At 31.2% G+C, this 15316-nt stretch overlaps 1 protein-coding gene across 1 annotated transcript; it reads right to left on the reverse strand.

The window, feature by feature from the left end:
- Window positions 1-3300: 3300 nt before the first annotated feature.
- LOC131027937 (calmodulin-like protein 7) lies at window positions 3301-3744 on the reverse strand. The gene has a single exon (XM_057958033.1). The coding sequence runs from the start codon at window positions 3742-3744 to the stop codon at window positions 3301-3303; it is 444 nt and encodes a 147-aa protein (XP_057814016.1).
- Between the last annotated feature and the right edge of the window lie 11572 nt (window positions 3745-15316).

The raw sequence follows: 15316 nt of genomic DNA on the forward strand, positions 1-15316 counted from the left end.
TTATAATATTTATGGATTCGAGGTAGACTTTGAGGCCCCATTTTTATGTCTCATTTATTTTTTTAATGTTTGGGCTCTAGTAAATCAAGCATTAGTAAAACCCTTGGGTTAGGCAAATGTTATGAGAATTAAAATTTTTTTAATTATTTAAAAATCTTACAAAATATTTAATTAAAAATCTTACAAATATTTAATTAAAAATCTTACCAAATATTTAATTAAAAGTATTAAAAAATATTTTAAGTTAATGTTATCAAAAAAATCTTTAGACAAATAGGCATAAGAAAACATATATTTTAATAAGAAAACATTTTAGATTCATTGTATAATGAAAATTATGGAAGCATTTCAAAATTTGAATTATATTTGGATGCATTGTTAGGTGATAATATATATTTCTATCTTTATTATTGTTTTAAATGAAAGATGGATTATTATTTTTATTTTACATGTTTCTTTCTTTTAATGATAGTTAGTATTTTACATCTTCTGACACTCTCACACATTTTGATTATGAATCATGGAGTGTGATCTAAAATGTTGATCCTCAAAATAAACACACAATCAAATCCAGAAACTCGTAAGGTTGAGGTCCCATGAGGAGACCTTTAGAATCTATTTTTAAGGAGTAAAAGCTCACATGAAATCAAAAAAATTGCTATAGGATTAATTGAAATCTTTTCTTTAATTACCCCACCACCTTATGTGTTTTTATTGCCCCTTGTCAATCATTTGATGCTTTTCAATTTTCATCAGTTATTATATGTTTTCTCTATTTATTTACTAACATGACTTCGAATATGTTAAATAATAAAATCATGAGACCACCCGCTTCCATAAATTTTGGAGCTTAAGCTCTTAAGCCTGAACTACACTACAAATTTTATGGGACCACCCACTATAAAATAATCCTAAAAAATATTAATAGCACCCATTAATTTTTTTTAAGGAAGTCCCTCTCTATGGGACCCTGACCTAAGTGAGTGTTTTATTTGTTATGTTACACATGGGGTGCTCTATTTTGTGGCCTACTAGTCAGGTCTTATTAATAATCAAAGTTTTGAATAAAAGAATATGTTTCCCTATTTTGTTTTAGAAGTACCTTATTGCAAGTTAACATTAGTTGTCATTTCTATCTAACATGTACGACAAAATTAAGGAGAATTCAACACACAAGTCGGACATTCTAAGAGAATATCCTTGTATCTTAATTATTATTATTTTTTGAATAAGCACAAAAAGATATTAATTTTTAATATATATTTTTTATAAAATAAACACATTAAAAATTCTAACAATACATAATTTATTTCTCTTAGAAATATGTAATTGTACATAAGAAAGACTTATCATTTTTATGTAACATATACATTGAAGTCGATAAGTTTCCAAACATCATGATTACAATAGTCTAAACAATTATGCTTGTATGCTAATTTTTACCATTCTTTTCTCATAACAATAAAGTGTCATTGAATTTGGATATCTTCAAGCTATTTTATATATAAATAGATAAACTTGCACTTTCAAACAAAAATTTAAAAAATATATTTGTGAATCATATATACTAATTATTATAATTGAATTTATTATTATAGAAGGAACCTGTTTGTAATTAAAATAAGAAGAGGAAGGGGCCTCAACCCATTATAGATCTAAATGAAAGACCATCCAAAAAGTTTTTCCCAAAGATAGAATAATAATGTTACCCAAGAGGCACAAAAATTAGGACTATACAAATGAAACAACCAAATGAACCTTTACAATATGCATCTAATTGAACCAACATAGAAAATCAAAAACAACAAATCATGGCAACCATGTAGAGAAACAAGAAGGATAGAATAAATTAGGAAACATCCAAGTTTGACAAAAAAAAGTATGGTACAGATTTTTAGACTTTAAAATTTGAGAAGAAGGAGCTTCTTAACAAGACTTTTACTTCTACGAATCAATGGTAAAATTTGATTCCTTTTGACAAGCAAAGGAGGAGGAACTATCTAAACAATGCTGAAAATATGAAGTCAAATGGTTGAGGGTAGGATTCCTTTATCTAGCTATTCAAAACATCTAGTGAATGAGTAACTAGAACAACCATACAATCCTATGGAAGAGTTACAAGATTAGAAGAGACAACAACTAGCCACTTGGGATCAACAAAGGAACCAGAACAAAAGGAGGAGTAAAAGCATCTAAGTAAAATCATTATAAGAAATATCTAGGAATAATGTGAGATGATTATGATGAGAATTCATTCACAAAGTTGGGAAAGATGGAAGACAATAGCCATAAGGACAAGATGAGACCAATGGTATAGTAGAAAAATAATTCCTACATTGAAAAGAGATGCCTTCATAATTCATTTGATGTGACCAAGGAGCAACATTTACTTTTAGCATAATCTTCCTAGGCAAACCTTTGGGGAGGTCGACATCTACTCGAAAACAAGTATAAGAAATATTAGAGATGTTACTAGTTGTAGAGTCAAATTTTAAAAAAGGACCAATAACATTGCCTATCGTCACATAGATTCACACCAAAAATGTAAGGATGGTAAGATAGTCTCACCCAAATAAAAGAAACATTAATTGAAAAGAGTCCCTAAGATGGAAGAGCATGCAAATCCCTTTCCCAATCCCTAGCAGCTAAAATAGCCTCACAATAATCAGAATAATCACAAAAGCTTAAAAAAAACCTTTAGCACAAAGGTGAATAACTAAATTACCCTCTAGCAAAGGTTTCCAATTATCTAAAATAAAAAAATTGATGCGAGTCAGAAACCGAAAGCCATAGGTGACTAATTCCGCTGATCAACCCCTTAGTAGTAAGGAGGGACACATTGCCAATCACATCTTGTTCCAAATCCATCTCAAGGGCATAGACACATGGGAGACAATTCTTATCCGGATCCCCAATAGGAGGTTCAGCAAAGGCTACCTTAGGAGGCGAATTTCTCCCAGCTCCACAAGAGAGAGTTGGAATTTGGGAGTGGGAGAGGATGGGCAGGAGAATCTATTCTAGGAATGGTATTCTTTGTTTTTGTTGGGGAAACTGTTATATTAAATCATTTGAAAGCAAATTATATAAGCATTTGCATTTATATATATAAGCAATCAAGAGTCATTTACATTTATATGTAAAATTGATAAAATAATTCTAGTAGAAAACAAAGAAGTCACAAGGTCAAAATCTATTGCTCCTTTTTATGCACACATAATAATTAAGTATTATACCAGACATTTTGATACATATATTAATCAAGTCGGTGATAAGTCAATTTAGCTTTAGAAACTCTTGTTTCTAGAATTTAGAAGCCATCATATTCTTGAATTCCGTGAAATCTAGCAGTCCGTTGCAATCTGAGTCAAATTTGCAAATCATACCCTCGCAGTGTTGGCCCTGCGCGATCAATCCCATCGAGGAGAGGACTTGTTGCAGCTCAGTGGAAGAGATGTATCCATCTTCATTCCGATCAAAAACTCTGAAAGCTTCCATCAGGTCCTTTGATTCGGTGTCTTCATTAGTGAAGACGGATTGATGTAGATGCGCAAATTCTTCAAATCGAACCGAGCTACAATTCTCTTCAGCTATGCAGATAGAACTGAATAAACATGTGAGATCTTTTTCCGAAATTGTTATTCCAATTCCGTTGACGAAGCCGCTGATTTCAACCACACTCACGACTCCATCCATATTTTCATCTATAATTTCAAACACTCTTTTAATCTCATCGAGATTGGCCATTCCTTTCTCAAGGGCAGACGAAGGTCGGTTAAACTCTAAAATTGCGCCACAGAAAAACCCAATAGAGCTAAAACCTAATTGTGCCTGAAGTAATGTTCCTTGCAATATGACTGTATTTATAGCATCATTGAACGATCCTTGTTTTGGATGTGGAAGGATTAATGTGAATATGGAAAAAGATGTCGTCCATTCGCACACCGTATAAAAAATTATGACCGTTGACAGATTCCCTCCATGTAAGTTACATGTCCATTCATCACAAGAGTCGTTTCTTTAATAAAGTTTTGTGTTATCAATAGCTATGTGGCAGCTAAGTTATGAGAAAAGGTCTTCTATGAAGAAATGGTCATGTGGCAAGCAAGTCATGGGAAAGTTCTTTTCGTCCAGTAAAAAAATACCAAGTAATAAGCAAGTCATGGAAAAACTGCTGTGGCAAGAAAGTAATGGGAAAATTATTGGCTCAGCAATGAAATGGTCATGTGGCAAGCAAGTGAAGTCATGGGAAAGGTCTTGTCAGCTAGCAAAGAAACGGCCATGTGTCAGGCAAGTCATAGGAAAGGCTTTTGTTTCCATAGAAAGCATGGTTGTGTGGCATGTGAGCCATGGGAAAGGTCCTTTTATCTAATTGATTTTTTAGATTCAACATTTATGAAATTATTGGGAGAGCCAAATGTATTTGACAGTTATGTGATAGAATCAAAATAATGATGTTTTCCAATCACTAGGATTTGATATATCTATTCATAAATTTTTTTTTTTATTAAAAATCAATATTTTAAATGTAAGAATTATAAGAATAATTAAGTTAGAATTAGTAGTTGCATTATAAAATAGTATCCACATCTTACATATAATTATTTACAAAACTCAAAGAATATAGTTTTAAATTAAAGAATGAAATGCTATGGGATAAGGTAGAAGATGTCATGATGTTATCATATATAGAAATTCCAAAACACGTTTCACATATTTAAAGAAAAAATATTTTTATACAATTAAACTTTTAAAAAGTAAAATATAAATATATAGTTACTAGATTTTTCAACGTAATAAACTAGCTTACATATATTTGATTTTAATCAAATATATATAATATGCCGAGAGATATCCTTATCGAGGCGCCTATTAGAGTTCAGGTACATGATAAAAATAGGCAGCGCGATAAGGATATCTCTCGGCGTATTATATGTATATTTGATTAAAATCAAATATGTGTAAGCTAGTAGCCGTCACAGTGCAACATGGGAAACAATAAAAAAATTCAAAATAGAACTATATAATATTATATTATTAATGTTTGTTGCAATAATATGTAATATTATTATTGCAATTATTATTATTATTATTTTCTATTTGTTTGTTCTAAAATAAATTATACTACAATATTATTATATTATTACATAGAGATATATGAAATTTTAAATATCTATTTAGACCATTTTACATAATATATATGTGTTGCAAGATCAAAGCAAATACTAAAACCTAAGATATATTAAACTTTATTTAATGATAATATAAAACTTTATTTAATTGCAAGTATTATGGTTATGGTTAGCATTAGGGTTAAGGATTACATCATGGTTTGGGTTAGATTTATGATTAGGGTTAGGGTTATGATAATGTTTAATGTTTATATCATGGTTAGGGCTAGCATCAACGTTAGAGTTTGGTTTTGGTTTAGGATTATGGTTAGCATTAAGGTTTAGGATTACAGTTAGGATTATGGCTACGGTTTAATATTAGGGTTAAATGTATGGTTAAGGTTAGGGTTTAGTGTCAGGGTTACAATTATAACTGAGGGTATGGTTACGACTAGGATTTAGTTTATGGTTATGTTTTCGATTAGGGTTAAGGTTAGTATTATGGTCAGGGTTAAGGTTTATATCATGGTTAGGGTTGGGAATATGATAACGGTTAGGTTGTATATCATGGTTAGAGTTAGCATCAAGTTTTGGTTTTCGTATAGGATCATGGTTAGAATTAGGGTTAGTATTGGGGTTAGTCTTAGTGATTATAATTAGGGTAAAGTATAAATATTATATTTAAAATTAGGATTAGGGTTAGGGTTATAATTAGGATAAGGGTTAGGGTTAGGTCTAGAATTATAATTAGGATTGGGGTTAGGGTTAAGATTGCATTGAAAGATAGTCTATGATGATAGCTATGAGAGTTAGGGTTTGGGTCAAGATTAGGGTTGTTAGGGTTAGGGTCTAGATTAGAGGGAGTTATAGTATTATAGATAAAATAATAGTTATAATTAGTTTTAGCTAACGATTATAGTTATTATTGTAGGATAATGCTTGGGGTTAGGGTTCAGGTTTAGGTTCAATTAGAATCAGTATTAGGGTTAGGGATAGGGTTTAATTAGGATTAGGGTTAGCATTACAACTAAATTAAGGTTAGAGTTAGTGTTATGACTCAGGAAGGGTTATGATTAGGATAAGGTTTTAGGGTTAAGACTAAGTATTATTGTTAGAGTTAGGGTTTAGGATTGCAGTTAGGTTAGGGTTAGGGTTTAGTGTTATGGTTAGGGTTAGTGTTAGATTTAGGGTTAGGGTTAGGGTTATAATTATAAATAGTGTAAGGGTTATAAATAGGGTTAGGTTTAGGGTTAGTCTAAGTGATTATAATTAGGGTAAGGTTTAAACATTATAAATAACGATTATAATTTTAATTAGGGTTAGGGTTAGGGTTAGGGTTAGGGTTAGAATTAAAATTAGGATTAGGGTTAGGGTTAGGCTTAAGATTGCAATAAAAGATAGTATGTGATCATAGCTATAAGAGTTAGGGTTTGGATTAGGATTAGGGTTGTTAGGGTTAGGGTTAGATATAAAGTTAGGTTTAGGGTCATTATCAAGTTAGGGTTAGGGTTAGGGTCTAGATTAGAGGGTGTAATAGTATTATAGATAAAATAATAATTGTAATTTCTTTTAGTAATGATTAGTGTTATCATTGTAGGATAATGCTTGGGGTAAAGGTTTAGGTTCAATTAGAATCAATATTAGGGTTAAGGATAGGGCTTAATTAGGATTAAGGTTAGCATTACAACTAAATTAATAGAGCTTTGTTTGAAGGTTAACATTAGAATTCAATTAGGGTTGTGGGTTATGTTAGCATAAAGATTGGGGATAACATGAAGCATAGTTTGGATTTACAATTGAGGTTACTTCAGGGTTATGGTTGACATTCAAAATAGGGTTTAAATAGTAATTACGGTTAAGGTTAATTTTAGGGTTAGGATTATGGTTAGGGTTAAGGTTTACTGTTAAGGAACTTAAGTTTATGGCTAGGGTTTAATGTCAGGGTTACAATTATGTTTAAGGTTTACATTAAAGTTAGGGTTAGAATTAGGGTTATGGTTCAATTACATTAAGATTAGGGTTAAATTAGTATTAATGTTTTATTAGGATTAGTGTTTGGGCTACGTCAAGGTTAGGAATAGATTATGATAAAATCTCAATTTGAATTAGGGTTACATTTAGGGAAGGATTGTTATCAGGGTTAGGGTTTAGGATTATGGTTAGGTTAGAGTTAGGATTAGGGTTGGGGTTAGGATTATGATTAGGGTTATGGTTAAGTTTATTGTTTACATCATGTTTGGCATTAAGGTTATGTTTAGGATGATGGTTAGGCTTAGGATTAGGGTCATAGTTAGGGTTATGGTTAGGTTTAGGGTTTACATCAAGCTAGGGTCAAGGTTAAGATTAGGGTTTGGTCAAGGTTAGGATTGGGATTTGGGCTAGGGTCATTATTAATATCATGGTTTGAGTTAGGTTTAGCCTTAGGGTTAGGGTGAGGATTATAGTTAATGTCAGGGTTTGAGCTTAAGGATAGGGTTAGGGTAATGGTTTGAGTTAGGGTTTAGGGTTAAGATTAGGATTATGGATAGGATTTATTCTTAGGATTAAGGATAGTTTTATGGTTTTTGTCAGAGTTAGGGTTTGGGTTAGGGTTAGGGTTATGGTTAGGATTAGGTTTTAGGGTTAAGACTAAGTATTATTGTTAGGGTTATGGTTAAGATTGTAGTTAGTTTTAGGGTGTAAATATATATCAAGTTATAGCTTCACTAGAATTATGATTCAAGCATATTTAGGGTTATGGTTAGGATAGAATTAGGGTTACTATTGTGCTATAATGCTTGGATTAATTTATATTTAGATTAGGAGAATAATAATTATGGTTAAGGTTATGGTTAGGGTTTGAGAAGGGTTAGGGTTAAAATTATGATTAGGGTTAGGGTTTGGATCATCATTAGGATTAGAATTAGATTCAAGGTTTGGGATAGGGATAGAACCTTGGTATTAAAGATAGAACCCCAAGTTTAGTGAGTCACATATTTATAAATTTACAATGTGTTTTAATTAATTTGAAATGGATATAATAATTTAAGAAAATACAAAACAAAAAATAAATTTAAAATTATAATAAATCTATTAAAACAGATTTTCATTTTTAAACCCAAAAGCATGAAATTTTACAAAATATTATATCTTATAATTTATATAAATTTTATGAAATATTCCAAATAAGTTACATGTGCATATCCATGACTAATATGGTGGTAATTGCATAGATTAAGCTCAAACCTTCTAAGCAATTGGTAAGTTCTTATCAATCAAACTTTTGACAAAAATGAACTTAAAGTCCTAAAATCATGAAAGAATCTTAATCAACCTTTCTATCTATCCTTGGTACTAAACAAGTGGTAAAATTTATAAGAATTGTATAATTCATTTGGATCTATTATGAGAGAAAATTTTGAATGCATTGTAAAAATATTAATTGACATTGATTTTCTATTGTTAATCTATATGAGAGACATATTTATCAACAAGAATATTGACCACCAAGAAAATGTCCAACTTTACAATATTCAAATTAGAAAATTATATTCAACCATCATTGATTTGATTTCTACGCTTATAAAAAGAATAATATTATTCTAGTACCATTTATTTTGTGCATTATTGATATCTATTCAATCCTTCCTTGTCTATAACTCCATATTTGATGGTCTTTTATTTGAATTCATATAATATACTTAAAACACATCTATAAAAGTGAGATGAATATAAATTTAAAAAACATTTCACGCACTTAAATCTTAATTTTTTATATGCAAGCTATAATAGTATTCGAATAGGGTTAGGATTTAAGGATAAAGCATGGTGTGAAGGTTAGGATTATATAATAAATCTTGATTTTAAGGTCAAAGTTAAGGTTTAATTAGGTTAATCTATATAAGGATTATCGTTAGGGTTATGGTTCAATTAATGTTAGGATTAGGGTTAGGATTATGGTTAGGATTACGACTATGGTTATGGATAGGGTTAGGGTTTAGGGTTAGAATTTAAAGTTAGGGTTAGGATTATGTTTAGGGATAGGGTATAAATCATTGTTAGGGATAGAGTTAGGGTTAGCAATATGTTTCACATTATATTTAGGGTTATAGTTAGGTTTTATTGTCAAGGATAATGAATATTCAGAGTTATGGTTATGTTACAATTGCTATTATAGGATAATGCATTCATAAAACTTATTATCATTTTATTATAAAATATTAAAAAAATCCTTCATTATTATGTATTTTTCTTATGAATTTTTTTTCATTATTTAAATATTTTTATGATATTAATACCTTTAATTTTTTTTGTAGTACAATAAATGAATTTTAAAATAGATTAAACTTAGGTTTAATTAAAATAATCTTATTAATAAAAATATAAAAATAGTTTAAGCTCTCTTTTGATTAAGATTACTTGTTTTATTCTAACTCTACTCTTATAAAAGTTAAGTTCTAACCCAATACAACCTTCAATGCTATCCCTAATACAACCCTAACTCTAATCATAATTAAACCACAATCTTATTTAAGGGTTTAACATTTGAGAAATAGTTATAAACATTTAATAAATAAAAAAAATTATTTGAATAATAATTTAAATTTTTTATTAAGTGTGTATTATACATTATAATTATTTTAGACTTTTATATTTTAAAAACTATTTTAATGGATCTAATTTTATGATTAAAATTTATAAACATTTTTTTTAATCTTTAAAACACAATAAAGAGATAAATAGAAAAATCACATGTATGTATAAATTTGATTTTTTCAATATAGAAACATTATATTTTGATGACAACAAGCACATTAGAATCATTAGAATCATCAACAACAACTACACCAACATGACTTATCAAATCTTCATCGATCAACATCTGAAACTCAAGAACACTCAAACAACAATAACTATCATGCAGAAAGATAACTTGTGGAGCATCAAATCACAAACCATCAGAAATGAAGATATTCAACACCATTGCGAGCAATACCCCAAAATATCAGCACAAAATCTAATCATAATGGAATATACCAGAGGAAATACTAAACTCTCAAAGCACCGATCAGATAAACAAACTGCAAAACTAGATCATCTGATATGATCAATTAAGCTTCCTAGATCTCCAAAATCAATATAGAAGAATATAGTGATACAAGAAATACTCCATATACCAAACCATAATCCCAAAGATCCAATCTGCAATCACCAGAGTAGGATTATGTTGACATCAATGAACACGACATATCCTAACAACAACAATGTCCAACAATATCTCATTTTGGCATTGATGACAACATATGAATGTGAAAAATAATCAACTTAAAAAAAGAAAATCACTCCAACAAACTCCCCCTAAGATCAAGCAGATAAAACAGTTTTTCACATGCTTCTCTCCCCATTTGACAACAATTCCAATGAAAAAATATAGATTATGCTTCTCTCCCCAAAACTCATCCTCATGGATATCTCCCCCTAAAACACATAATCAAAATACTCCACCAGAGGAGAAACACTAACTCATCAATCCAGATAAAGAGATAATATTGTGAAGTCCATCGGATTGATGCAACTCAATGCATCTACTTCTTATTAGGAGAGGTAGATAACCCTAACTAGTCTCTAAAATAGAAAAATGTATCTGTAGGAAAAGACTTAGTGAGAATATCAACAATTTGTTCCTTTGTAGATACATATTTCAACTTAACTTCCTCTTCACTGATTTTTTCTCTCAAGTCATTAATGATATTTGATTGATAGATATTTAGTCTTTGAATGTTTCACTAGATTCTTTGACATGTTAATAACACTGGAATTATCACAGTATATGGCAGTAGGATCATCATAGATAACTCTAATATCCTTCAACATTTTCTTCATCCAAACCACCTGAGTGTAGCTACCAGCAATAGCAATGTACTCAACTTCAACAGTAGATAAGGATACCAGATCTTGTTTCTTACTAGCTCATCAAATCAATTTCTTACCCAACAAGAAAACACCATCAAATGTACTCTTCTAGTCATCAACGATTCAACTTCACTAGCCCAATCAATATCAATTTAAGCACATAACATTAAATAATCATTCCTCAGATACCACATACCATAATCCACAATCCCCTTCAAGTATCTGAATATTCTCTTAACAATAGTGACATGACTCTCTTTCAAATCATGCAACCATGTACACAAGAAGCATAATGTTTATCCTAGTCTGAGTAAGATATAGTAGTCCACCAACCATATATCTATCCAAACTCTGATTAACTTTTGGAGAATCATCACTCTTAGACAATTTGCAACTAGTCACCATAGGAGTTCAAACCTGTTTTGAGTCATCTAATGAAAACTTCTTCAGCAATTCCTTCACATATTTTGTTTGAGATATAAAAATACCTATTCCAGTATCTAAAATCTGCAAACCTAGGAAAAATTTCATTTCTCCTATCATAGACATCTCAAATTCTTTGTTCATATCATCGACAAACTTCATGCTCAAGTTATCCTCACCTCCAAAATATAATATCATCAAAAAACACTTCAACAATCAAGATGTTATCACTTCCAATCTTAAAATACATATTACTATCAACAATCCCTTTGTTAAATCCCAATTTCAGCAAATAATTATCCAATCTGGCATATTGAGCCCTAGAGGCTTGCTTCAATCTTTAAAGAGATTTCTTCAGTTTACATACCATGTCTCCTTCATTTGATAATGAAAATCTATCAAGTTTCTCAAGGTAAACTTTTTCCTCAAAATCGCCATTCAAAAATGTACATTTGACATCCATCTGAAATACCTTGAAATCTTTATAAAAAGCATACGTAAGCAACAATATAATAGCTTCAAGTCCGGCTACTGGAGAAAATTTTTCCTTGTAATCAATTCCTTCTTTCTGTGAATATCCTTTACATACTTTATTTTTGACAACTTCACCAACGTCATTTAATTTGTTCCTGAATACCCATTTAGTACCAATCACATTCTTATCTTTAGGTCTAGGCACAAGCTCCCATGTGTTATTATTTTCAATCTGTTCTAAATTTTTCTTTCAGACTTCTAATAAAATTTTCATCTTTACAAGACTCAACAACATCTTTAGGTACAATTTTAGAGATCAAACATACCTCTTGAATAGATAGCCTTCTTCTAGTCATCACACCTTTATTTTTCTCACAAATAATATGATTTTATGAATGATTCAATCTTACATACCTCAGAGTCTTTTGATTGTTCTGATTTCAGGTTATTGCATCTCTCCACCGGTAGCAGCAACATCCAAATTAACTGTCTCTACCAGATCATTCTGCTTCAATTCTTCAATCTGAATAGGTGTTATAACAACAAAATGACCATCATCATATCCACATGCTCTTATCTCTTTTACAAGGTTCTCATCAACCTTCACATTTTCACTCTCTACTATCTTTCTTAGTTTCTTATTGTAGCACCGGTAGGATTTTCTCTTAGTAGGAACATAACCAAACCATAACTTATAAGGAATCTTACCAATATCACCTTTAATATGAACTTGGTTGAATTTGTAAACAGTAGTGATAATAGCTTCTCTCCAATAGATCTTCAGAACATTTCCTTCAATCATCATAGTCCTTGCAACATCTGAGATAGTCATGTTATTTCTTTCAACAACTCCATTCTACTGAGGGGTTCTAGGAGCAAATAATTATCTTATAATCCCAAGCTTCTTAGAGAATGAGTGAAATTCACTAGAGCAAAATTCTCCAACTTTGTCAGATCTCAAACATTTCACCTTGAATCCTTACTCAATCTCAACCTTTTCTTTGAATATCTTGAACTTTTCTAATGTTTCAGATATCTCCTTCAAAAAGATAACCTACATTATCCTCGAATAATCATTAACTAGCAACATAAAATATCTATCACCCTGCACACTTCTAACATTTTTAGGTCCACATAGGTCAATATGCATGAGGTCTACCAATCCATTAGATGTATACTACTTTCTCTCGAAATAAATTCTTGTTTTCTTACCCAATTCACATTCCTTACATACCAGATTAGCAAGCTTAACAATCTTGAGAAGATCTCTAATAGCTTGAAGAGAATTCATCTTAATCATAGAATCAAAATTAACATGACACATTCTTCTATGCCACGACCAAATTTCATCAATCTAAGCAATCAAGTAACTTTTCTCACTAGCATTCAAATGAAAAATATTACCTTCAGTCTTAGTTCCAGATACATTCTCTATATCAGCGGCTTTTAGGATCTTACAATTACTATTCTTGAATTTTAAATCACAAGCTTTGTTCTGCATCTTTCCAACACTCAAAAGATTATGCTTTAAACCTTCAACATACAAGAGACCATCAGTATTATGCTTAGCATCAAAATAAATACAACCTCTACCATGGATCACATCGGCTTTGTCATCTCCAAATCTCACTATTCCACCATCATACCTTTCCATACTCACAAATTTATTTTTATCACCAGTCATATGATGCAAACAACCACTGTCTATTACCCATTCATCTCTTTCTTCAACTTTAGCAGCTAATTTTTTTTTCTCAATAATGTAGCTAATGAGATGAACAGGTACCGATACATCTTATTTAATGGCAAGAAATGCAACTTCATCTCCTTCTAATTTTGTATCTGTAACACCTTCATCAACAACATAATAGAAATTCTTCTGATTCCTATACTTTTGGTTAGACTTGTAAGGCTAATCATACTTCTCATGCTTCTCATATCTATCATTTATGTCATGCTTATAAAATTTATCATGCCTATCATACTTAGTCATTCTCTCGATGCACCTAGAAGCAAAATGTCCTACCTTATTGCAAGAGAACCATATTGTGAGATTTTGCCAAGATCAAGAGATCAATGAAATGTACAAAATAGAGAGACAAATATAGGATAAGAATAAATTGTGTTCTTGTCAATAGATAAATGATCAATACATCAATAGTTATTTATACAATGTATATGAGCCTGCATATATAGGCAAGGCTATATGGATATGTGAGCACATAAACATGAAATGTGGCTCAATAAGAAATAAGGGTAGGTAGGAAATATGTGTGGTAGGTAGGAAAAATAATAAAATATTCCACATGAGATGGATCACCCACCGAAGGTGGAATTATCACTCCATAATAAGTGGATATGATATAGTAACAAGATCACACCATAAAAGGTGGAAAATCTCCTACACACACTATCCCAATGTAGCACAAACACCCAAGTGTTTCTTACCCAAACTCCTATGAAATGTATTTACTATGTAAACTTAAGTAAGATGTAATAATATCCAACATGAGTAATTAATTATACCAACACCCCCCCTTAAGTGCAACTGAGGGAATGCACTTAAGCATACAATGCAACTAAGAAATGCAAAATGGGTCCCAACTATGAGGCCATGTTAGGTACACATGTACAAATGCAAATGCATGCAAACCAATGCAATGAAATCTCTCACAAAGTGGGGAAAGAGAGAAAAACCCAATGGGAAAAAACCCTCCCCCAAAAGAGAGATGAAAGCTATACAAGAGAACTCTCATAGAAGTATGTGAAGGACCAAACCCCATGTGAGGAAAATGTCCCCCCCATATGAGAGAAGAAGAGAAGCTAGGTAGCCTCCACTAAATGGAGAATCTGCACCAATAATAGAAGCTCAATGATGTATGAGTAAACTGCTCCATGAACGTCAAACAACATTCATCACCTTAGGAAGAAAAAAAACCAAAGGTGTATCCATGAAGTCTCCCCAATCATGAAGGGAAGATGTATGAAAAAAACTCATGATGAATGGAATCTCTTAAAATTGCTCAAGTGTCCACATGTCGATGTTGAAAGATACCCCATCCAAAGATGGTAAACTGCTCCACACTGCTGAAAAAGGAACTCCAAGATCTAGTGGAGATGAATGTAGAACATGATCCAAAGACTCACATGTCTCCTCAATGCATAAAGAGACCTCCTCCAACTGTTGTAGATAAGAATCCACAATCATGTCAACCTCAAAAGAATGATCATGTAGAGAATGAACAAGAGGGTCAGCGTGTTCCCTCGCAACAATTGAAGAAGGATCATCTTCATCAAAGAGAAGATGAATATCATCAATGATATCTCCCAAATCTGTAACGTAGGATTCCACAAACAAACCTGCAATGTTTGTCAAGTACTCATCCCATGAAACTGAAGCTGGAAGACAAGATATATCC

The sequence above is a fragment of the Cryptomeria japonica genome, chromosome 3 (genome assembly GCF_030272615.1).
Source record: "Cryptomeria japonica chromosome 3, Sugi_1.0, whole genome shotgun sequence".
Lineage (NCBI taxonomy): Eukaryota > Viridiplantae > Streptophyta > Pinopsida > Cupressales > Cupressaceae > Cryptomeria > Cryptomeria japonica.